The 21,879-nt window shown below is 40.0% G+C and overlaps 1 protein-coding gene across 1 annotated transcript in view; it reads left to right on the top strand.

Moving 5' to 3' along the window:
- Positions 1–14,728: 14,728 nt before the first annotated feature.
- The window catches only part of GDPD4 (glycerophosphodiester phosphodiesterase domain containing 4), a gene marked incomplete at both ends in the record, with an annotated part of 138,502 nt that continues 131,351 nt past the window's right edge, over positions 14,729–21,879 (top strand). Inside the window, 2 exons of the mRNA XM_080816362.1 lie at positions 14,729–14,908; positions 19,681–19,784. Of these exons, the coding sequence (XP_080672488.1) occupies positions 14,729–14,908; positions 19,681–19,784 (284 nt within the window). The remainder of the gene's footprint in view (positions 14,909–19,680; positions 19,785–21,879) is intronic.

Raw genomic sequence — 21,879 nt, 5'->3', positions numbered from 1 at the left:
CACTCAGATAATGGAACATTATTCCTGGCCAGCCAGCTTAACACAGCATGCCCCATGCCTTTTATTGTCTGCCCGGTGTGGAGGCAAGAGAACTCTGAAACTCTCTACTCATAGACAATTGCTGCTTACATAATTCTCTGAGTACTATACACATCTATCCTGTATGTTAGTTTTCTATTGCTACATAACAAATTACCACAAATGTGGCTTAATGCAATACAAATTGTCTCGCAGTTTCTATAGGTCACATGTCTGAGCATGGCATGGGTGGATATTCTGCTCAGAGTCTCATGAGGTTGAAATCAAGGTATTGGTCAGGGTCTTGAAGTCCTCTTTCAGGCTTACTGGTTGTTGGCAGAATTCATTTCCTTGTGGTTGTAGGACTGAGGTCCTCATTTTCTTTCCAGCTGTCAGCCAAGGACTACTCTCAGCAATTAGACGCTGCCAACAGTTTTCTGCCCACCCCCACCCCTGGCCCTCATGGGCAATTCACAAAACAAACCTTTGCTTTATTCTAGATTAAGCCAGAGCACATCTCTCTTTCACTTTGGCAACCAGGTAGAGGAAACTGCTTTTGAAGGGCTCCTGCGATTAGGTCAGGCTTATTTAGATAATCAACTTATCTCAAGGTCAGCTAATTTGGGAACTTAATTACATCTGCAAAACCCCTTCACCACAGTACTTAGATTACTGTTTGATTGGAAAACGGAGAAGTTATGTACACCAAAGGCTGGGCATCTTGGAGGACTCAACCCATTTGGGCTCCTATAACAAAACACCATAGACTAGGTGGCTTATAAACAAAGAAATTTATTTCCCACGGTTCTAGAGGCTGCGGTGTCCAAAGTCATGGTGTCAGTATGGTCAGGTCCTGCTGAAGGCCCTCTTCCAGGTTGCAGATGGTTAACTTCTTGCTGTGTCCTCACATGGCAGAAGGGATTACGGAGCTCTATGGGCTCTCTTTTCTGAGAGCACTAATCCCACTCATGAAGGCTCCACCCTACAAAGCACCACCCCCCCATTTGTACCATCACTTTGAGCACTAGGATTTCAACATATGAATTTAAAGTGGGGGGATACATTCAGGTCATAGCAGGGATCATCTTAGAGTTCTGCCCAGCATATCCTGGAAGGGGCTATCTGCTCTCAGCCATCTGTTCAGGACACTTGAATTAGGGGATGGGAAATAACTCGAGTCGTATAACTGTAGTGCAGACCTGCATAGAATACCCAGGTATTCTTTTCCATACCTCCATATTTTTCCTCCTGTCCTGATTCTCTTTGGCAGTTGGGAAGTCTGAACAATACACTGTGTCAAGAGCAGGCAGATACCAACCTGAAGGCACAGCTGGAGCCAGGAGGCTGGTTAGTGGTGACCAATTCAACTGAAGTCACACTGATACCTTTATCCTGCATTTGTGCAATTGTGTAACTGCCACGTGAGCACTGTGCAAGGTGTCCTCACCGTTGGGTATAAGCAAATGTGGTGCAAGTACTGTGGAACCATGGAGGAAGGAGTTTGGGGATGGAGCTACTCCTGGGTTCCTGTTAAGTTAATTGTGCTGGGTCAGATGTTATAGACATTTTCAGAAGAAGCCTCTCGCCAGAAATAAGGGAATATCCAAAACCATGGGAGACATTTGGAGGAAGTACATCCTATCCTATACTTGGATCCCTTCAAGAGAACCATCACCCAGCCTATCCCATTCTTCTGGGCATCTCTTAATGACAGTGGGTCCTTTGCTAATCTGTCACAGTGCTGGATCAGTCGTCATTTGCCAGATTCAGCAAGGGAGGGCTGGAAGCACTCGAGTGCTTTCTAACATTTACCTCCTATGAGTTTCCTATCCTACTCCACTGAATCACATTACCCACTACCTGCCTATAAAACTATCCATAACAGAATCTTAGGTCCAATGTCTAGCTCTTCCTCTACTTCCTAGGATGACACAGAATTCTTGGTCATTGGAAAAGTCTTAGGAGTGATCCTATAGATCTTGGTTAGGCCTTATTCAAGCCCTGTAACTATGAATATTGGCCTTAACTACTGTGTGCACGCACAGTGCACGCGCGCGCGCGCGCACACACACACACACACACACACAGCTCTGGACTGGATAATGTATTCTGCCTAGGGTGTTTTCCTGTGTGGTCAAACGGCCTTCGCCTATTTGCCTCCAGTAACCACTTCCTATAACGCTGAGGTGATAACCCAGCTATCCATGTTTCCTGGGTTTCTCAAGCCAGACATTTAAAGGAGAGTTGATACCTATTCTTCTCAAACTGTTCCAAAAGAACAGAAATGGAAGGAAAACTTCCAAACTCATTCTATGAAGCTAGCATTATCTTGATTCCAAAACCAAAGATCCTACTAAAAAGGAGAATTACAGTCCAATATTCCTGATGAACATGGATGTAAAAATTCTCAATAAGATACTAACAAACTGAATCCAACAGTACATTAAAAGAATTATTCACCACAACCAAGTGGGATTTATTTCTGGGCTGCAGGGGTGGTTTAATATCCACAAATCAATCAATGTGATACACCCCATTAATAAAAGATAAGAACCATAAGATCTTATCAGAAGATGCAGAAAAAACATTTAACAAAATACAGCATCCATTCTTTTTTTTTTTTTTTTTAAGATTTTATTTACTTATTTGACAGAGAGAGAGATCACAAGTAGGCAGAGAGGCAGGCAGAGAGAAGGGGGGAAGGAGGCTCCCTGCTGAGCAGAGAGCCCGATGCGGGGCTCAATTCCAGGACCCTGAGATCATGACCTGAGCTGAAGGCAGAGGCTTTAACCCACTGAGCCACCCAGGCACCGCTACAGCATCCATTCTTGATAAAAACCCTCAACAAAGTAGGGATAGATGGAAAATACCTCCACATCATAAAGGCCATATATGAAAAACCCACAGCCAATATCATCCTCAATGGGGGAAAACTGAGCTTTTCCTCTCTAGTCAGGAACAAGACAGAGGTGTCCACTCTCACCACTGTTATTTAACATAGTATTTGAAGTCCAAGCCTCAGCAATCAGAACAACAAAAAGAAATAAAAGGCATCCAAATTGGCAAGGAAGAAGTGAATCTTTCACTATTTGCAGAAAATATGATACTCTATGTAGAAAACATGAAAGGCTCCACCAAAAAATCGTTAGAACCAATACATGAATTCAGCAAAGTTGCAGGATATAAAATAAACATAGAGAAATATGTTGTGTTTCCATATACCAATAACAAAGCAGCAGAAAGAAATCAAGGGTTCAATCCCATTTACAACTGCACCAAAACCCGTAAGATACCTAGGAATAAACCTAACTGAGGAGGTGAAAGACCTATACTCTGAAAACTATAGAACACTTATAAAAGACGTTGAAGAGAACACAATGAAATGGAAAAATATGCCATGCTCATGGATTGGAAGAACAAACATTGTTAAAATGTCTGTACTACCCAAAGCAATCCTCACATTCAATGCAGTCCCTGCCAAAATATCAACAGCATTTTTCATAGAGCTAGAACAAACGATCCTAAAATTTGTATGGGAACAGAAAAGATCCTGGATGCCAAAGCAATCCTGAAAAAGAAAACCAAAGCTGGAGACATCTCAATTCCAGACTTTAAGCTCTATTACAAAGCTGTAGTGATCAAGACAGTACGGTACTGGCACAAAAATAGGCACATAGACCAATGGAACAGAATAGAAAATCCAGAAATGAACCCACAACTATATAATCAACAAATCTTCAATGAAGCATGAAAGAATATCCAATGAAAAAAGACAGTCTCTTCAACAAATGGTGGGAAAACTGGATAGCAACATGCAGAAGAATGAAACTGAACCACTTTCTCATACCATACACAGAAATAAATTCAAAATGGATGAAAGACCTAAATGTGACACAGGAAACCATCAAGATCTTAGAGCAGAACACAGGCAGCAACCTCAATGACCTCAGCCACAGCAACTTCTTACTAGACATATCTCCAGAGAGGGAAATAAGAGCAAAAATGAACTATTGGGACTTTATCAAGATAAAAATCTTCCTTTGCACAGCAAAGGAAACAATGAACAAAACTAAAAGATAACCTTCAGAATGGGAGAAGGTATTTGCAAATGATTTATCTTATAAAGGGTTAGTATTCAAAATCTATAAAGAACTTATCAAACTCAACACCCCCAAAATAAATAATCCAGTTAAGAAATGGGCAGAAGACATAAACAGCCATTTTTCCAAAGAAGAATGGTAAAAGACACATGAAAAGATGCTCATCATCACTTATCATCAGGGAAATACAAGTCAAAATCACAGTGAGATACTACCTCAAACATGTCAGATGACGAAAATTAACACAGGAAACAATGGATGTTGTTATAGAGAAAGGGGAACCCTCTTACACTGTTGGTGGGAATGCAAACTGGTGCAGCCACCTTGGAAAACAGTATGGAGTTTCCTCAAATAGTTAAAAATAGAACTACCCTATGATGCAGCAATTGCATTACTAGGTATTTACCCAAAGGATACAAAAATACGGATTTGATTCAAAGGGGCACATGCACCCCAATGTTTATAGAAGCATCATCTACAATAGCCAAAATATGGAAAGAGCCCAGATGTCCATGGACTGATGAAGAGATATAGAAGATGTGGTATATATACACAATGGAACATTTTTTAGCCATCAAAAAGAATGAAATCTTGCCATTTGCACTGATGTGGACAGAGCTAGAGGGTATTATGCTAAGCAAAATAAGTTAGTCAGAGAAAGACAAATGCCATATGATTTCACTCATATGTGGAATTCAAGAAACAAAGCAGATGGACATATGGGAAGGGGGAAAAAGGAGATGGACGCAAACCATAAGAGACTCTTAACTATAGAGAACAAACAGAGGGTCGATGGAGGGAGGTGGGCAGGGAATGGGCTAAATGGGTAATGGGTATAAGGAGGGCACTTGTTATGATGATCACTGGGTGCTATATGTACGTGACAAATCACTAAATTCTACTCCTGAAACCAATTTTATAATATATGTTAACCAACTAGAATTTAAATAAAAACTGAAATAAAAAAATAATATCTACTTTAAGATTCCAAGCAAACAAAATAATGTATGTAGAGCATTTAACACAATCCCTGACACCCAGCACATTCAGTCCCAGTTTTACAATGTTTGAAATCACCTGGTTTGTCAGAAGACTCTTTTACTGGCACCAAAATGAAGGTTTTAAAAAGAATCAATAACTAGGAATCTGGGTTTGCTTAAGCACCTTACCCAATAACTGGTTTCTGGCTATAGAAAAAAAAAGGTCAATCAAACATTGATAAAAACTTGTATCTATTTGAAGCTGCTTCAGGATACCCTGTTTAAAAGTCCAGGACCCCCATTCCCCCCCCCACCAAATTGCTAAAGGATTAAGTTTAATCCTTAAATTTAATATCTCTTTCAGATTTGTGGTTCAATATTTTTTCATTATAGGTGCATTAAAAGCAAAAATACTAATTTCATGATCTTTTACTAAAGAGGAGATACATTACTTTTTATAAAAAGGACACTTGTTAAAACAGGAGTACCATATGCATTTAGCAAAGATAATGTCCAAGCTTTGGACTTGATACACTGCTGTGCAGTTGACTACAGTCTGGCATCAAGCCCTGGCATGCTGCTAGGAAAGAAATCAGAGGCTGCATTAGACCACCTAGGTGATGTGTAGCCACAGGTCTCACGTTTATCCTTTTCTTTGTGTCAGTTTAATCGTTTTTCTGATTTATACAATGAGTACTTAAAAAAACCTTTGTTTACTCATTCTTTAGTCCAAAAAATGAGTGATAAAATTGCTCTTACAAAAATAGGAAAGCTTCAAAAAGGCTGGAATAGCGATTGTCCAGACTTTAGCTGTGGGGAAAGTTAAATAACTAGTTTTTTCTATTTTGCTGAGAAACCTAGGTGATCATGTGCCATCCTAGATGTTTAAATGTGTGTGCGTGTGTGTGTGTGTGAGTGCATGTTTGCAAAATATATGAAGTTGGCTTATGGACTATAGCAATCTGCAAACTCTCTTACATTGTTTTTAGCAGCAGTCTCCGTAAGCCCACAGTGTGACAATAATCACTAGAAAAAAACTATTATCTCAGCTTATTCCTTATGGAAACTATTGGACCAAGAGCCACTATGCTACAGAAGGAAGGTAGAGTTTTTAAAAAATGACAAGCAAACCTTGAGTTTGCAGTTTTGAAAATCTTAAAAAACAAAATTGAGGGGCGCCCGCGTGGCTCAGGTCATGATCCCAGGGTCCTGGGATCGAGCCCCGCATCAGGCTCTCTGCTCAGCAGGGAGCCTGCTTCCTCCTCTCTGCCTACTTGTGATCTCTTGTCTGTCAAATAAATAAATAAATAAAATCTTTTAAAAAAAATCTTAAAAAAAAAAAGGTCTCTAAAGAAGAACTCAGAATGGAGTTTTGGAAAATCTTCATATCACATAAAAAAATTGCCTAATCCCTTGATACCTAATTTCAGTGGTGCCAAGCAGTTTAGTAGTGCTAGGTCAAGGGTTGAGCTAGGATCCCAGAATGGAACTTAGGAGGAAGAGGGTTAGGGTTAGGATCAAACTACTTTTCCTACTCTACACTAAACCATCCTGATCCAAGCTACCATTCTTTATTCTGGACAAGCCCTCCCAACTGGTTATTGGAGATATACTCCGGGGAACTCAGGGAGGTCAGAAAAAAAAATGAAGCCTGTCTTACTCAGCGTAAAGGTCGTTGGATTTGTAGCTTCTATTTATATAACCAGTTGTACCAAGCTTTATAGTAAGCATAGGGAATAAGTGATGAGTTAGGTATGGCCTCATCTTCAAGTAGATTAAAACTGGAGGCGGAAATTAAAGCAGAAATTAAAACCTCAGCAAAACAAAACAGGTAGTTATAATCAATGCAGCTAATATAGTACTAAGAAGTTAACTTGGACAGACATATATGACAAGAGAAGGAAGTACTTAACTGCGCCTGGTGGTTGTGATGGTCAAAGGCTTCCTGAGCTGAATCTTACACCAACAGAAAGAGTTATTCAGGTAAAAGTTTGGGGTAGGAAATGGGAAAGACTGACCATAGGGACAACATGAATAAAGATACATAATGGTGTAGGGCAGTAGTACAAGAGGTTTGGGATGTATTTTATGGTGACTAATGTAACACCATTACAAAAATAACAAAAGGTTTGGATTTGCTGGAGTTTCAATATGAGTAGGGGTGAAGGAGAGTGCGGGGTGGTGGTGGTAAGAAGCTGGAGAGAAAGACGGGATCCAATTTAAGGCGCTTGAGCTTTACCTTAGGAGTGAATTTTAAACATGGTCAGATTTGCATTTTTTAAAAAATCACTAGCCGCTCTTTGAAAGGTAAATTTGGGGTGCAGCTCAGTGGGTTGAGGGTCTGTCTTCAGTTCAGTTCCATGATCCCAGGATCCTGGGATGGAGTTCCACGTGGGGCTCCAAGCTCAGTGAGGAGCCTGCTTCTCCCTCTGCCTGCTGCTCCCCCTGCTTTGTGCCTGTGCACTCTCTGTCTAACAAATAAATAAATACATCTTTAAAAAAAAAAAAGGTAAATTTGGGGAATGGTAAACTGGAAGTAGTGAGATTCTTTGGGAGCCTACTGCAGTAATTATCTTGATCAACCCTTACCACAACAGTACCACGTAGCTGGTACTTACTGAGATGATTAGGGGCCTAGTGGGCATTGATATACAGCAAGGGAAGGACTAGCAGAAATGGACAGGAAGTGTGAGGGCACCAGTGGGGAGGGATGCTGCAAAGGAAATGGAAGAGTCAAGAATGGAGCTTTGGTTTCAGGTCTTGCCATTTAACAATTTGGAGCCACACATGGTGGAGCTCGTTTGAAGGGAAAGCAGCAGAGGGTATACTGAGTTCAAGGTGTCTAAATAGCGGGACAATTCAGATAAAGATGACCAACAGACAACCGGGTATAATGGTCTAAGAGCTCAGAAGTGAGGTCAGAGTTACAGAAATAGCCAAAGGAATAAAAAATTAAACATATAAGGGCGCCGGGGTGGCTCAGTGGGTTAGGCCTCCACCTTCAGCTCGGGTCATGATCTTGGGGTCCTGGGCTCGAGCCCTGCATCGGGCTCTCTGCTCCGCAGGGAGCCTGCTTCCCTCTCTCTCTCTGCCTGCCTCTCTGCCTACTTTTGGTCTCTGTCTTTCAAATAAATAAATAAAATCTTTAAAAAAAATTAAACAAATAAAACTAAAACAGGCCCATTGTTTGAAGCAGGTTGGGGAGAAAAAGACAAGAAAAAAATAATAAAAATGAGATAATCTATAAATAATTTGGCTATAATAATCTATAAATAATTTGGCTACAAAAACGTTAATGCCTGAACTAAATGATTAGCGAGAGCTAAGCTTATGCTGAAATTATTTTTATAAGAAGCAAAATAAGACAAAGAGTAGATCTCTGAGCAAGGCTTGGGGGTTGCACCGGACTTCAGCCTCACAGCTGTAGAACACCTGAGGCCACGCCCCTGGCCACACCCCCCCACCCCCACGCGGCCTCCACCGCCTTGTTGAACCAGGCGTCCATTTTGAGAGACGCTAGTCTTCAGTGGGGAGTTCGTGTTTGCGTTTGAGGCTTTAAAGTCGCCGTAAGTAACGTGTCCAGCTCTGTGCTTACCCCCTTAAGCCTCTCCAGGAATAGGAAACTACATAAATATTATCCAGCTGGCAGCCAGTGAGACCCTTGGACCGAAGGAGCTCATCAGGTGTGGTGAGCCGGGAGCTGCCATTAGCCCTGTGCCCTGGGGAGGCAACTGAGGCCAAAGGGCTTCCACCTGACCCTGTGCCTGTCCCCGTCGGTGGGTGACAGGGGCACAGGCCGGGCAGGCCCAGTGGCTTGGCTGGCGTCCAGGGCTAGCGTTCAGGGCTGGCCTGCTGTTGGCTTGTCCGTGAGTCCCTCCTGGTGGGAAGTTCGGCTCTGCTCATTTGTTTCTCCCCTCTCTGCGGTCATGCCCGACACTGCCTGTGTTCAACGTGTGAAAATGTTGTTTCTTGCCCAGTTTCCAAGTTACTCATGGACGGAGCCTTAAGTCTTGCTCTAGTTTCTCAATCCTGGCAAGCACATCCTAGTGTTTGACTCCAGCACCGGGTGAACAGTGGTGCCCTTTGCTGAGATGTGACAGATTTCAGAAGGAATAGGTTTGGGAGGGGAAAGCAGGGGTTCAGTGTGGGATGTATTAATTTTGAGATGTCTGTGAGAAATCCAAGTGGAGATGTCGGCCAGCTGCTGGATGTTTGGAAGGGAAACTGTTTATTGACCTTTCCTTAAATATGATTGAACTCCAAGGATCTGTAGATGTGTGGGAAATTGTGGTAATGATTCTGGTTAAAATACTGCCTTTTATTCAATATTCCAGCAGTATACCACCCTTCCTGTCACAAAGTTTTTGTTCTTGAACATACCAGTATTTGCAGCTGCTCACACCAAATTCGTGTAGTTTCGTCACAGTTTCAACATCAGCCAATTCGGACTTTTTCTCATTTCCATTGTGATTATTTTCCTTAGACCATGGGTTTTTTATAGTGTTAAATTCCCAAATGTGAATTTTTATAGTTATCATTTTCTTACTGATTTCTAGCTGAATTGCACCGTAGTCAGAAAATACGCTCTTAAGATTTCAATTCTTAGAAGTTTATTAAAACCAGTTGTGTAGTTCAATATATGACTTTCGATAAATGTTCAATTTGGGAAAGAATGTACATTCTTCAGTCATTGAGTATAGTGTCCTATAAATGTTAATTAAGATTAGTTTGTTAATCGAGTTGATAAAATCTTCTATATCCTTTTAGACTTTTTTGTCTGCTTATTATATCATTTATTGAGAGAAGTATGCTAAATCTCCCACCATGACTGTGGATTTGTCTTTTTCTCCTGTAGAAGCCATGTGATTGGGTGCCTATGAACTGGAAATTATTTTTTAGTCATTTTGCATCTTTATGAAATGTCCTTTTTTGTCTTTACTGTTGCTTTTTGCCTCAAGCAAAAAGCAAGCGAGGTTTTGAACTGCTGGTAACTAGTGAGGTAGATTGTGTTATTTGGCTCCAATTCTTACCCTTCCTTTAGTTATGCCTTTTGTGTTCACACTCCTTTTGCCTTATAACTTATAATGCCCTCCTACTGTGAGTTCACTTACTCTGCTTCTGACTTTGACTTGAAGACATCCTTTGAAGCAGAGCCTTTAGATGGATTTGCATATTACAGCTTACTCTCTTGGACAACTGCCACCATCAGGAGAATATACTCTGGCCTACTCGGTTGAGCCATACATGGAACAGAGCCAAGTCACTCCAGTCATACTAGCCGAGGCCAGTCTAGATCAGTGGAGTCTGAGCAGTAAATGCTTATTGTTAAATGTCACTCAGGTTTCATCTTTGATTGGTATGTGGTGTTGTCCTGGTAATGGGACACTAATCTTTCCATTCTTTTACCTTCTGTAACAACAAACCTTCTGTTCTTCTTGTAAAGAACATATTGTTGGGCTTTGTTATTTTAATCCACTTAGACACTTTTCAATTCTTTTTATTTTTTTATTTTTATTTTTATTTTTAAAGATTTTATTTATTTGACAGACAGAGATCACAAGTAGATAGACAGGCAGGGAAAGAGGGGGAAGCAGGCTCCCTGGGATCCTGGGATCGTGAGCCGAAGGCAGAGGCTTAACCCACTGAGCCACCCAGGCGCCACATTCAATTCTTTTTAAACATGGAGCATTTAGACTATATTTAAAGGAATTACTGGTACATTTAAATTTAAATTTGATTTACTACTTGCTTTCTATTCTTCTGTTCTGTGTTCCTTTTTCACTTTTTTCTTGCTTTTTGATTGAATAATATTTATGATTTCATTTTATTTTCTTTGTTGGCTTATTATATACACACCCCTTTTCTCAGAGGTTACTTTGTGGTGTACAGTAGACGTCTTTAACTTATCAGAGTCTACTTTTAAGTTATGTTATACCACCTCATCATATATCATATGAGAAATGAATAACAGTACACTTTCATTTTCCTGCTCCTGGCCTTTAAACTCTTGTCATACATTTTACTGCTACAATTGTTATAAGCGGGAATATTCATTGTTACTGTTTTTGCTTCAGTCAATTATCTTCTGAAGTAATTTTATAAATAAGAAAAACCTTATTTTATATCCACCCATATATTGAATTTTGTAATTGTGTATTTCCACCTGGTAGCTTTTTCCTTCATATTGGGTGATCTTAACATTTCTTGTAGTGCAAGTCAGTTGGTGATTAATTATTTTCTAGTTTTGAATATCCAAAAGGTCTTTATTTTACTTTAATTAAAAAATTTTTTTAAAGATTTTATTTATTGGGGGCACCTGGGTGGCTCAGTTGATTAAGCATCTGCTTAATCTCCCCTGTTTGTATGCTCTCTCACTCTCAGATAAATAAATCAATTTTTTATTTGAGAGAGAGAGAGTGAATGAGAGAGAGAAAACACGAGTGCGGGGAGGGGCGGAGAGGGAGAAGCAGACTCCATGCTGAGCAGGGAAACTGACTCGAGACTCAGTCCCCAGACTCTGGGACCATGACCTGAGCTGAAGGCAGACACTTAACTGACTGAGCCAACCAGGTGCCCCTTCACTTTCATTTTTTAACACTGTTCATTATGAGTGCTGAATTCTAGCTAAATGTGTTTTATTCAGTTCCTTAAAGATGTTGCTCCACTGTCTTTTGGCGTGTATTGTTTTCAACGAATTATTTTTGTTGAAAAAAAAGTCAAGAAGTCGTCTTTATTCCACATGTAATATGCCTTTCCTCTCTGACTGGTGGTGAGATTTTCTCTTTACTAGGGTTTTTAAGCATCTTGATTATGATGTGTCTTAAAATTTGCTGTGTGTACTTTTCCTTGGGGTTTGGTGTGCTTCTTGGCTCTGTAGGTTTATAGTTTTCATCATATTTGGAAACATTTTGGCCATTAATTTTTCAGATATTGTGTTTATCCCTTTCTCTCTCCCCCGCTCCACCTCCGCCCCGCCCCGCCTTTTAGGGATTCCAGGCATGTTTATATTAGCTGTTTATAGTTATTCTGTGGCTCACAGTTGATCTCTTCATTTAAAAAAAATTCTCACGTTCTCTAATCCTTTCTTTTGTAGTATCTAATGTGCTATTAATCCTTGCAGTGTATTTTTCATCTCAGACACTATGTCTTTCATCTCTAAAAGTTCAGTTTACATATATTTTTTTAAAGATTTTATTCATTTATTTGACAGAGAGAGATTACAAGTAGGCAGAGAGGCAGGCAGAGAGAGAGGGGGAAGCAGGCTCCCTGCCTAGCAGAGAGCCCGATGCAGGGCTTGATCCCAGGACCCTGAGACCATGACCTGAGCTGAAGGCAGAGGCTTAACTCGCTGAGCCACCCAGGCGCCCCCAGTTTACACATTTTAAAAATACCTTCCGTGTCTCTCCTTAACATGCTTATTTTCTTCTACTGTCTTCAACATACTGAATACAGTTGTAAAAATGTTTGGTGTCCTTCCCTGCTAATTATATCACCTGGGACATTTCTGAGTTGTTGACTGATAGTTTTTTTCCCTCCATATGGGTGCATTCTCTTTTTTATGTTCCTGGTAATTTTTGATTGGATACTAGGCATTTAGAATTTTGTTTTGTTGGCTACTTCTCTTGTTTTTTGTTTGTTTGTTTGTTTGGTTGGTTGGTTTTTATTCTGATCTTTGTTTCAGAACAGAGCCAAGTTATTTGGAAACATTTTGACTATCTTGCAACTCATTTTAAAAACTTACTTATTTATTTGAGAGAGAGTGAGAGAATGAATCAGGGGAGGGACAGAGAAGCAGGCTCCCTGCTGAGCAGGGAGCCCAATGTGGGACTCAATCCCAGGACTCTGGGATCATGACCTGAGCTGAACGCAAATGCTTAACCGACTGAGCCTCCTAGGCACCCTTGAATCTCATTTTTAAGCTTCGTTTGTCTAGGCCATTGTCCTTAGTAGTAGCCTTTAATGTAGGCCTAATTTTTTTTTCCACTATTGAGGCAATACCCTTCTGAGTATGCTTCCAAGTGCCTATGTATTATAAGGTTTTTCTGCTCTGGAGGAAACTCCAACTATCCCAGCCTTTTGTGAGCTCTAAATGTCTAACCACCTCTTTTTGTGTGATTCTTTTTCTAACATCAGATAATTTCTTCACAAGCATGTAGTGATTAGTATCAGCTGGAGACTTGGAAAGACATGGAGGGAGGTAATTTTCCTTCCCTTCTGTCTGCTCAGTTTCTGTCTGCTCAGTTCAGGGATACTGAAGGGATCCACCTACAATCTCACTCCCAGGGCTTCATCCTGGAAACTGTATCCAAATTGCATTTACAATACTCACTTCCTTTGTTTCTTCTCTCTCTCAAAGATTGCTATCCTTCACTGCCTATTGTCCACTGTGTGAAAACTTTTCTTTCATATTTTCCCCAGGTTTTTTAGTCATTTAAACTGGGAAGGTTACTCCAGTCCCTGTTACTCACATTTTTTGCCAGAAGTCTATGTTGAGACTATGCACTCTGAACTACAGCACTACCTTTCAGAGAAAAACAGAGTGGAGCACAACAGAAAGTTTTCAGGGGTAGAGACCATGCCTGGGATCAGGCCCTTTAAGACTTCTTATTTGTTTATTCTTAAATACTTAGGGGTTTTGTTTTTGTTTTTGTTTTCTTCTGCTAATTCCACACGAATTTTATCTGAAAGTGTCCTATTAAAGTAAGGTGAGAAAATTCAATAGTAACAGCTAGATATAGCTCAATATCTCCCTCCCTCTTTCTTTCTTTCTTTCTTTCTTTCTTTCTTTCTTTCTTTCTTTCTTTTCCTAGTAAGAAAAACTCCTGTCTGTCAGTAAAATGTAATGTTTAACTTCTTTAAATGTCCTTAAAGTAAGGGGGAACATCCTTCTTTGTTCTTCTTCCTTTATCCTTGTTGGAATTTAGAATGATAGATGCAGCTCAAGCAGCAGCCATTTTGGACCCTGAGAAGGAAGCCCTGTGCTGCCGTGGAACAGAAAGATGGAAGATGTCTGGGTTCTTAATGACATTGTGAAGCCACCTACCACATAATTTTTGAAATATTTTTGTTGGCAAAAGAAAAAACAAACTTGTCTTATTTCAGCCATTGCTATTTTGAAAATTCCATCATTTAAATTGAGGCTAACCCTAATTCCAATGAGAGAGGAGCATAAGTAATGGGGCAGGCAGCTATATATCTGAGTCACTTATTAGTCAATGATTATATTTTTCTCATACCTCACCCATGCCTCTTAAGCTCTCAAGTTATTTCAAGAGCACATTATAGTTGAAAAAACACATTTGTATATATTATCTAATTATAATTTGTATATATTATCTAATGTTCTCAGCATTTATTAGTTGCCTAGGGCAGACAATATGGTCCCATTTTAGAGGTAAGAAAACTAAACCTCGAATGGTGCATGACTGCAGTAAATACTAAACAAGTTAGTGGAAAAGGGGGGGTGAAGCTCTACTCATCCACTAGATCCAGTGCATTATCCTAGATTATAAACTTTAAAATCTATCTTTTTTTTGATGGAATTTTCTGTAGAGCAGTGAGCTAGGAAACTTTTGAAGGAGGTTTTAGATCCTAATAATTTTATTTGTCATTTCAGCAAGAAGGTGCACCATGCTTAAGGGCAACAGGATTGAGCCTGGGAGCCAGAGAAGAGTGAAAAGGCATTATCCATGGATCCTATGTGGCTGCAACCGACAGTGCTATATCACCTTGATTACTGGTTGCTACACCTGCGAGTGGCAGGTCAAGCAGGAGAAAAAGTCTTTACCTGGACCCTGCTGCTGCTCTTGGGTACAGAGACATGGGAAGGAATTGGACCATACTTTCTCAAATATGGGGAACGTGGGCTGGTCCCTGCCCATGAGAGCTCATTAGAATCTCCAGGACTGGGCATGGTAGGGCTCTAGTTCTTTGATGAAAAGCCTGCTGCAGTTCTGGAGCCAGAGTTAACCTTACAGAAACACATGCTTGTTTTCCTCATCTTCTTTCACTTTCATTTGCTTCTCCTTTTTTTTTTTTTTTTTACTACCTCTTTTACGTCATTCATTTACTCATTGATTTACTTTTGCTCTCATTCATTTAGTAAGCCTTGAAAAAGTTAAGTTTAGTATATTTAGATGTTTTTGACTAGGAATTACAAGAATGCCTGAATCTTTAATTCTCTCTTCATTGTAAGTTTCCCAAAGAGCTGTGTTTATGAGAAAAATAACAGCAAGTGGGAAACAAGGTATTCCTTTATTATTGGTCGGGCTAATGCTTGATTTTCCCTAATGAAAAACTTTAGTAAGACTGAGTGGTGGCATGTGGCCTAGCCTTATTGAGGGCCTCTTACTTTAAACTCTCAGTTATATGTTGGGATTCTCTGGTGGACTATTTGATATAAAAGATCAAATGATGAACACACTGAAATGATAAGAGGAGGACCATATCCTGAACGTTCATGTACTTATAAACACAGTCCAACCAGACTCTGAGATTCTGACCAGTTGGATCACTAGTTTTTTATGCCTACGATGGGAAACACAGGAAAAGGGGTAGAAATGGGAGGTTTTCCTAGATTAGGAGAAGTGTTCTTCTGTCTCCTATATCTTACCTTCCTAGTTATTCTACTCGCCTATAGCTGATAAGGACTAGTTTATATACTAGTGACTGGGAATAACAAATGGCTTTGGTATGATTCCTGCTCTCAAGCAGTTCATAGTCACTTGGTGGAAGAGACAAGCACAAGCAGTCTTAAAATACTGAGAGTATTTATGTGTGTTTGTGTATATGCATACATGCCTCCATGTGCCAAGGGAGGGGTTGAAAATACTTATATAGAAGGTGAAAGGTGATTAAGAATTGGGTAGGTAAGGATTTAGGGGATGGCAGAAGAAATCATTTTGGAGGAGTCAGGTATAAGGTTTACCTTAAGTGGAATAGAGGATACAAATAGCAAAGTGATGGGAAACAAAGCTAGAGAGGGAGATGGGACCAGTGTTATTTGGTTTTAAGAATTTGATCTCTGCCATGTAGGACATAAAGAGTCCCTAAAGATGGTAAGCAGATGTTGCCTGATCTGTGTTTTGGAATGATTATTTGATCATGTGGAGGGTGCATTGGAAGGTACGAAACAGGGAGGGAGACGTCTTTGCCTTCAAAGAGAAAGTGATAGCAGTATATAAGGTAAGAGATGTTGGTGGCCTGGATTAGAGTAGTGATGGTAAAGATGGAGAAGAGTGAATTGATTCAATAGATACTTACTAGAGATGAGGCAGTAAGTTACATGAGAGTTACCATGTACTAAGAGAAGGAAAAGGGAGGCTTCGTGCGCAGGGTGATATTTGAGTCAGTGTGGTATTATGGAAAAATCCCTGGACTAGAGCCTGTTTGGATACTATAGCCCACTCTGCCCTTGGACTGGTTATGTGAGATCTCCGAGCCTCTCTACAGCTAGGGAATTTAACTAGATAATTCCTAAGGTTCCTAGATAATTCTCAAGGCTCCATTTCTGCTGAGGAGAAAGGAGTATAGCATATAGGATAAGAACTAAGATCTTGTGCTTTGGGAAAAGACTGCCTGGATTCAATTTATGGCTTTACCATTGACTATCTTCAAATTAGAGCTTTACAACTGTGTTACCTTGGGCAACTAACTTAACATCTGGTGCTTTACATGCCTTATTAGAATAATGGAGGTGGTAATAGTAGTACCCATGAATAGGATTTGTTGTGGGGATGGAAGAGGTAATATGTTGAAGACACTTAGATTTGTGCTTGTCACACAAGTAACCCCCAATAAATGTTAGCTATTTTATTACTCTTCTTGGAGTGACTGACTTGTGGAAGTGATCTTTCACATACAGAAATATGGGTACAAGGGATTGTGAGTAGAGGGAATGAGGTAGTTAGAAGTCAAGGGACAGAGAAGCACAGTAGTGTGCATAGGAAAAACAAATTTCCAGTGTTGAAGTAGGGATATGTGAAGTGATGGTAAGTAGTAGGGTGGAAAGGAATATTTTGATCAAATTATGAAACATCTTTGTGTCAAGTTAAAGTATTTAAATTTTCTCTTGTAAACAGTGGGGAGCCTTTGAAAATGCTTGAGCAAGAGTGGTAACAATGAGAATCAAAATAAGGAAATGGATTTATTAATCCATTGGAACACTTACTATGTGCCACAGTGAATTAAGACAACTAAGGCCTCAGCCCTCCTGCAGATTATAATCTAGTGGGATGAGTTAGTTAGTAGACAGTAAATGAAGAAAGATTATTTCAGATTGTGCTAAGAGCTTTGAAGATAATAAACAGGAAACTGTGTTAGAACCTGGGATGGGAGAGTGGTTGGAGAAGACTTCTTTGGAAAAGTGTCATGTGAACGGTCTCCTAAATGGAGAGGTAGAGTCAGCCATATGTACATCTGGGGCAAAAGTATTCCAGGCAGAGGCACCAGACAGTACAAAGGTTTTGAGGTGGAAGCAAATTCGGTTATATTCTAGAAACAAAAAGAAGGCCAGTGTGGCTGGCATTTAGAAATGGAGTGTGTAGGATGGGATGAGGTCAGGGATGGACAGAGGTTGATCATGGAGGGCCTCGTTGCCATGGCAGGCAGTTTGATGGTACCTTAGTACAATAGGAAGCTCTGCCAGGGTTTTGAGCAGGGTAATGACATTATTTGATACTTTTTTTTTAAAAAAGATTTTATTTATTTATTTATTTGACAGAGATCACAAGTAGGCAGAGAGGCAGGCAGAGAGAGAGAGAGGTGGAAGCAGGCTCCCCACTAAGCAGAGAGCCTGACATGGGGCTCGAGACCAGGACCCTGGGATCATGACCTGAGCCGAAGGCAGAGGCTTTAACCCATCGAGCCACCCAGGCGCCTCTATCTGATACATTTTTAAAAGTCCATGTAAGATTTAGTAGAGTGTAAGATCTGAGTCAAAGATCCTGTATTCTTCACCCTTCTACACTCAGAAAGTGCATCTTGATAGCTGTAATGTCTCTCATCTTTTTAGAATACAGTTTCTATATTTTTCATTTTATTTCTTTGTTTTTGCTTTTCACAGTAATGCCATAATTTAGACAGAGCAGGGATTATTCTGTCCAGTGTCAACCGATTAAATGTAGTGTCCCAAAGAGGCAGAATTCTTATTCAGGTGATAAGGAAGTGTTAAGATTATAACTCAAATAGCAACCCAAGCCTAACATTCCCAGGAAGGATTTGGCAACCTCTGGTATGACTGGTTTATGATGTGACTTTCAGTGAAAGGGGTTGTCTTCAGGGCTGTTTGAACACCTCCTCTGTAAAGATATCCTCCACCTTGGCCTTAGGCTCAGAGATCTGGGCAGTGTCCCTGCTACTTCTTGGTTATGTGACCTTGAGCCAATTACTTTACCTCTCTGAGCTTTAGTTCTTCTGCAAAATAAGGTTAACAATATCTAACTTATATGGCCATATTGAAAAAGAAATCAAATGAAGATAGTTTGTGAAATTTCTAGCATTGTATTGGCACAAGGTAGCTACTCAAAAAAAAAAAAAAAAAAAAAGAAGCTTTATGTCCTAACCTGCCCCCTGTCCCCCAAATTTGGGTAGGTCAGTGACTAAATGAACCAATGAGTGATGGTTGAATGAATTACTCAATGAATGAGTCAGCAAATAAATGTTTGGTAGATGGAGGGGAAGATGAAAGCAGCAGATGATTATTAAGAGCCAGCCGCATTTAAGAAACTGTGCTAGAAAAGAAAAGAAAAAAAAACTGTGCTAGGGTCATAGAGTAGCTCTATTTTTAATTTCTTAAGGAATCTCCGCACTGTTTTCCAAAGTGGCTGCACCAACTTGCATTTCTACCAACAATGTAAGAGGGTTCCCCTTTCTCCACATTCTCTCCTACACATGTCGTTTACTGTCTTGTTGATTTTGGCCATTCTAACTGGTGTGAGGTGGTATCTTAGTGCTGAGTGAAATAAGTCAAGCAGAGAAAGTCAATTATCATATGGTTTCACTTACTCGTGGAGCACAAGGAATAACACGGAGGACATTAGGAGAAGGAAAGGAAAAGTGAATTGGGAGAAATTGGAGGGGGAGACAAACCATGAGAGTCTGTGGACTCTGAGAAACAAACTGAAGGTTTTGGAGGGAAGGGGGTGGGGGATTGGGTGAGCCTGGTGGTGGGTATTAAGGAGGGCACATATTGCATGGAGCACTGGGTGTGATAACATAAACAATGAATCTTGGAACACTGAAAAAATAAAATTAAAATCAATACAAATAAGTTTCTAAGTAGCAAAAAAAAAAAGAAACTGGAAACTGCTAGACATTGGCAGGATGGAGGTGTGTAACTGAAGTAGAAACTGTCTGACTGAATACAAACAGATAAACATGTAATTGCAGTTAAGTGTAATACATGTTCTAAATAGGCTTATACAAAATTCCATAGGGGTAAAGAGACTACAGTGGTCACTGCAGCCTCCTGAGGATAATGCATGGCATTGCAGCTCTGCAGAACTTTGACAAGTGTATACAGACACTGTTGAGGTAACGTGGATAAATGGAACTAATTTATACTTTTTTCTTTCTCTTCCCAGAGAGAGAAGTTATTTTACCCATTTCTGATTACTTCATTTTTGCTGTCTTTGATTTTGCTGTTTGTGTGGATAGAAACTTCAAATGATTACTTTGGCTTTGACTGGTGAGTTTCATGTTTTGTATTTTCATTTCTATAGTGGCTCTTTGGTTTGTGGACCACCTGAATTGTACCTCAGGCTGAAAAGATCGGGTGGCATAAGAGGGAGGGTCACAAAATTGGTCTTTCAACAGTGGGTGGGTGAGAGGCCTGACTCTGGCTTGGAGGAAGGATGCTCAGCACCACCACTTGTGATGCTAACCGTCCACATTGAGACTGAATCTGGTGCAGTGGGAAGCTATTCCAGTGACTCCCTGAAACCTTGTTCCTCAGTCTTTTTGTCTGGGCTACTGATTCCTATACTTGGTCTTCGTGATCTCTGTCCATGAACCCTCATGTCTCTGCCTCATCTCTGGCTTCTGCCTCTTCCTTCTGTCCCCAGGGAGCTTCCTAGGATTCTGAACACAGAAATGGGTGTCCTTCTGGGCATCCTTTCATGGCCAAACTCTTCATCCTGGACTGCTCCCAGCAATTCCAGTTTCTCTGGCCTGATGATTTCAAACTTACCCACTATTTGGTATTTGGCTGAGAAAGGGGTATGTTTGGATATGAGGCTTTTTTTTTTTAATGGAATACAATTAAGCTTTACTTTAATAGAAGTAAAATGTATTTTGTTTTGTTTGAAGAGGGGGTGGAGAGAGAGAGAAAACCATAAGCAGGCTCCACACACACGCATACACAGCCTGGGACTTGATCTCATAACCCTGAGATCATGTCCTGAGCCAAAATCAAGAGTTGGACACTTAACCGACTGAGCCACCCAGGCACCCCTGGTTTGTTACTTTAAATATAAAAATTTGAAAAATATAAAAATCTGCTTTGTCTTATTCTTGAGTGACAATCACTTGGTATATTTCCCAGCATTTTTTTCCACACTTGTTTTTATATTATTGCATTCATACCATACAAAACATATAATTTTGTTTTTCCTTTTCATTTAAGATCCTAAGAAAGATTTTGACAAATTACTAATAACTGAATATCATTTAAAATGGTTGCAAAATATTTCATGACATGAGGATGCTGTAATACACTTAAACACTTTTTATTGTTATGCATTATGTTTCCAATTTTTTTGTTTTTATGAAATAGGAGTGCAGAGAAAGCTTTGTATTCTCACATAGGTCTTAGACTAGATTTCCGCAAGTAGTGTTATTGAGTCAAGAAGAATAAATATTTGTAGTATTCATTATGCCTATTGCTGAAGTACTTACTCAAAAGAAGGTAGTGATTTTCATTCATGACAGATATATGAGAGTTTCTGGGTTTTGTTTGTTTTAGTGAGAGAGAGCGAGCGAGCATGCATGTGTGCATGTTCGCCTGAGTGGAGGTGGGGGAGGGGCAAAGGGAGAGAGAAGGGGAGAGAATCTTATTAAGCAGGCTCCACACCCATTGTGGAGCCAAGTTGGGACTCAATCTCACGACCCTGAGGTCATGACCTGAGCCTAGATCAAGAGTTGGATGCTCGATCAACTGAACCACTCAGGAGCCCTGAGAGTTTTTATTTTAACCTGTCATTGATAGCATTAACCATTCTTATTTTGAATAATTTTTATTAATTTTCTGGATAGGATTTGTTTTGTTTTAATTTAATCATTAAGTGTCAAAACTTGTTTAATTCATTTTCTTTTTAGAAATATGCACACAGACCCCACATATCTTTTATCAATTCATCCACCAGTAGACTCTTAGTTTGTTTCCATGTCTTGACTGTTGTAAATAATGCTACAACAAATATGGGGGTTACATATCTTTTTGAGTTAATGTTTTCATTTCCTTTGGATAAATACCCAGACATGGAATTGCTGAATTGTATGGTAGTTCTATTCTTAATTTTTTTGAGGAAGCTTCATACTGTTTCCACAGTGGCTGTGCCAGTTTATATTCCCACCAGCAGTGCACAAGTGTTATCCTTTCTCTATATCCTCACCAACACTTTTTTTAAAAAAGATTTTTATTTATTTGAGAGAGCAAAAGAGAGTGAGCTTGAGCCAGGGGAGGGGCAGAGGGAGAAGCAGGTTCCCTGATGAACAAGAAGCCAGATGCAGGGCTTGATACCAGGACCCTGGGATCATGACCAGAGCCAAAGGCAAACACTTAA

This window comes from Martes martes (genome assembly GCF_963455335.1).
Source record: "Martes martes genome assembly, chromosome: 10".
NCBI classification, from domain to species: domain Eukaryota; kingdom Metazoa; phylum Chordata; class Mammalia; order Carnivora; family Mustelidae; genus Martes; species Martes martes.
The sequence above is the reverse complement of the archived record's forward strand: the minus strand, read 5'-3'. Positions and strand labels throughout refer to the sequence as shown.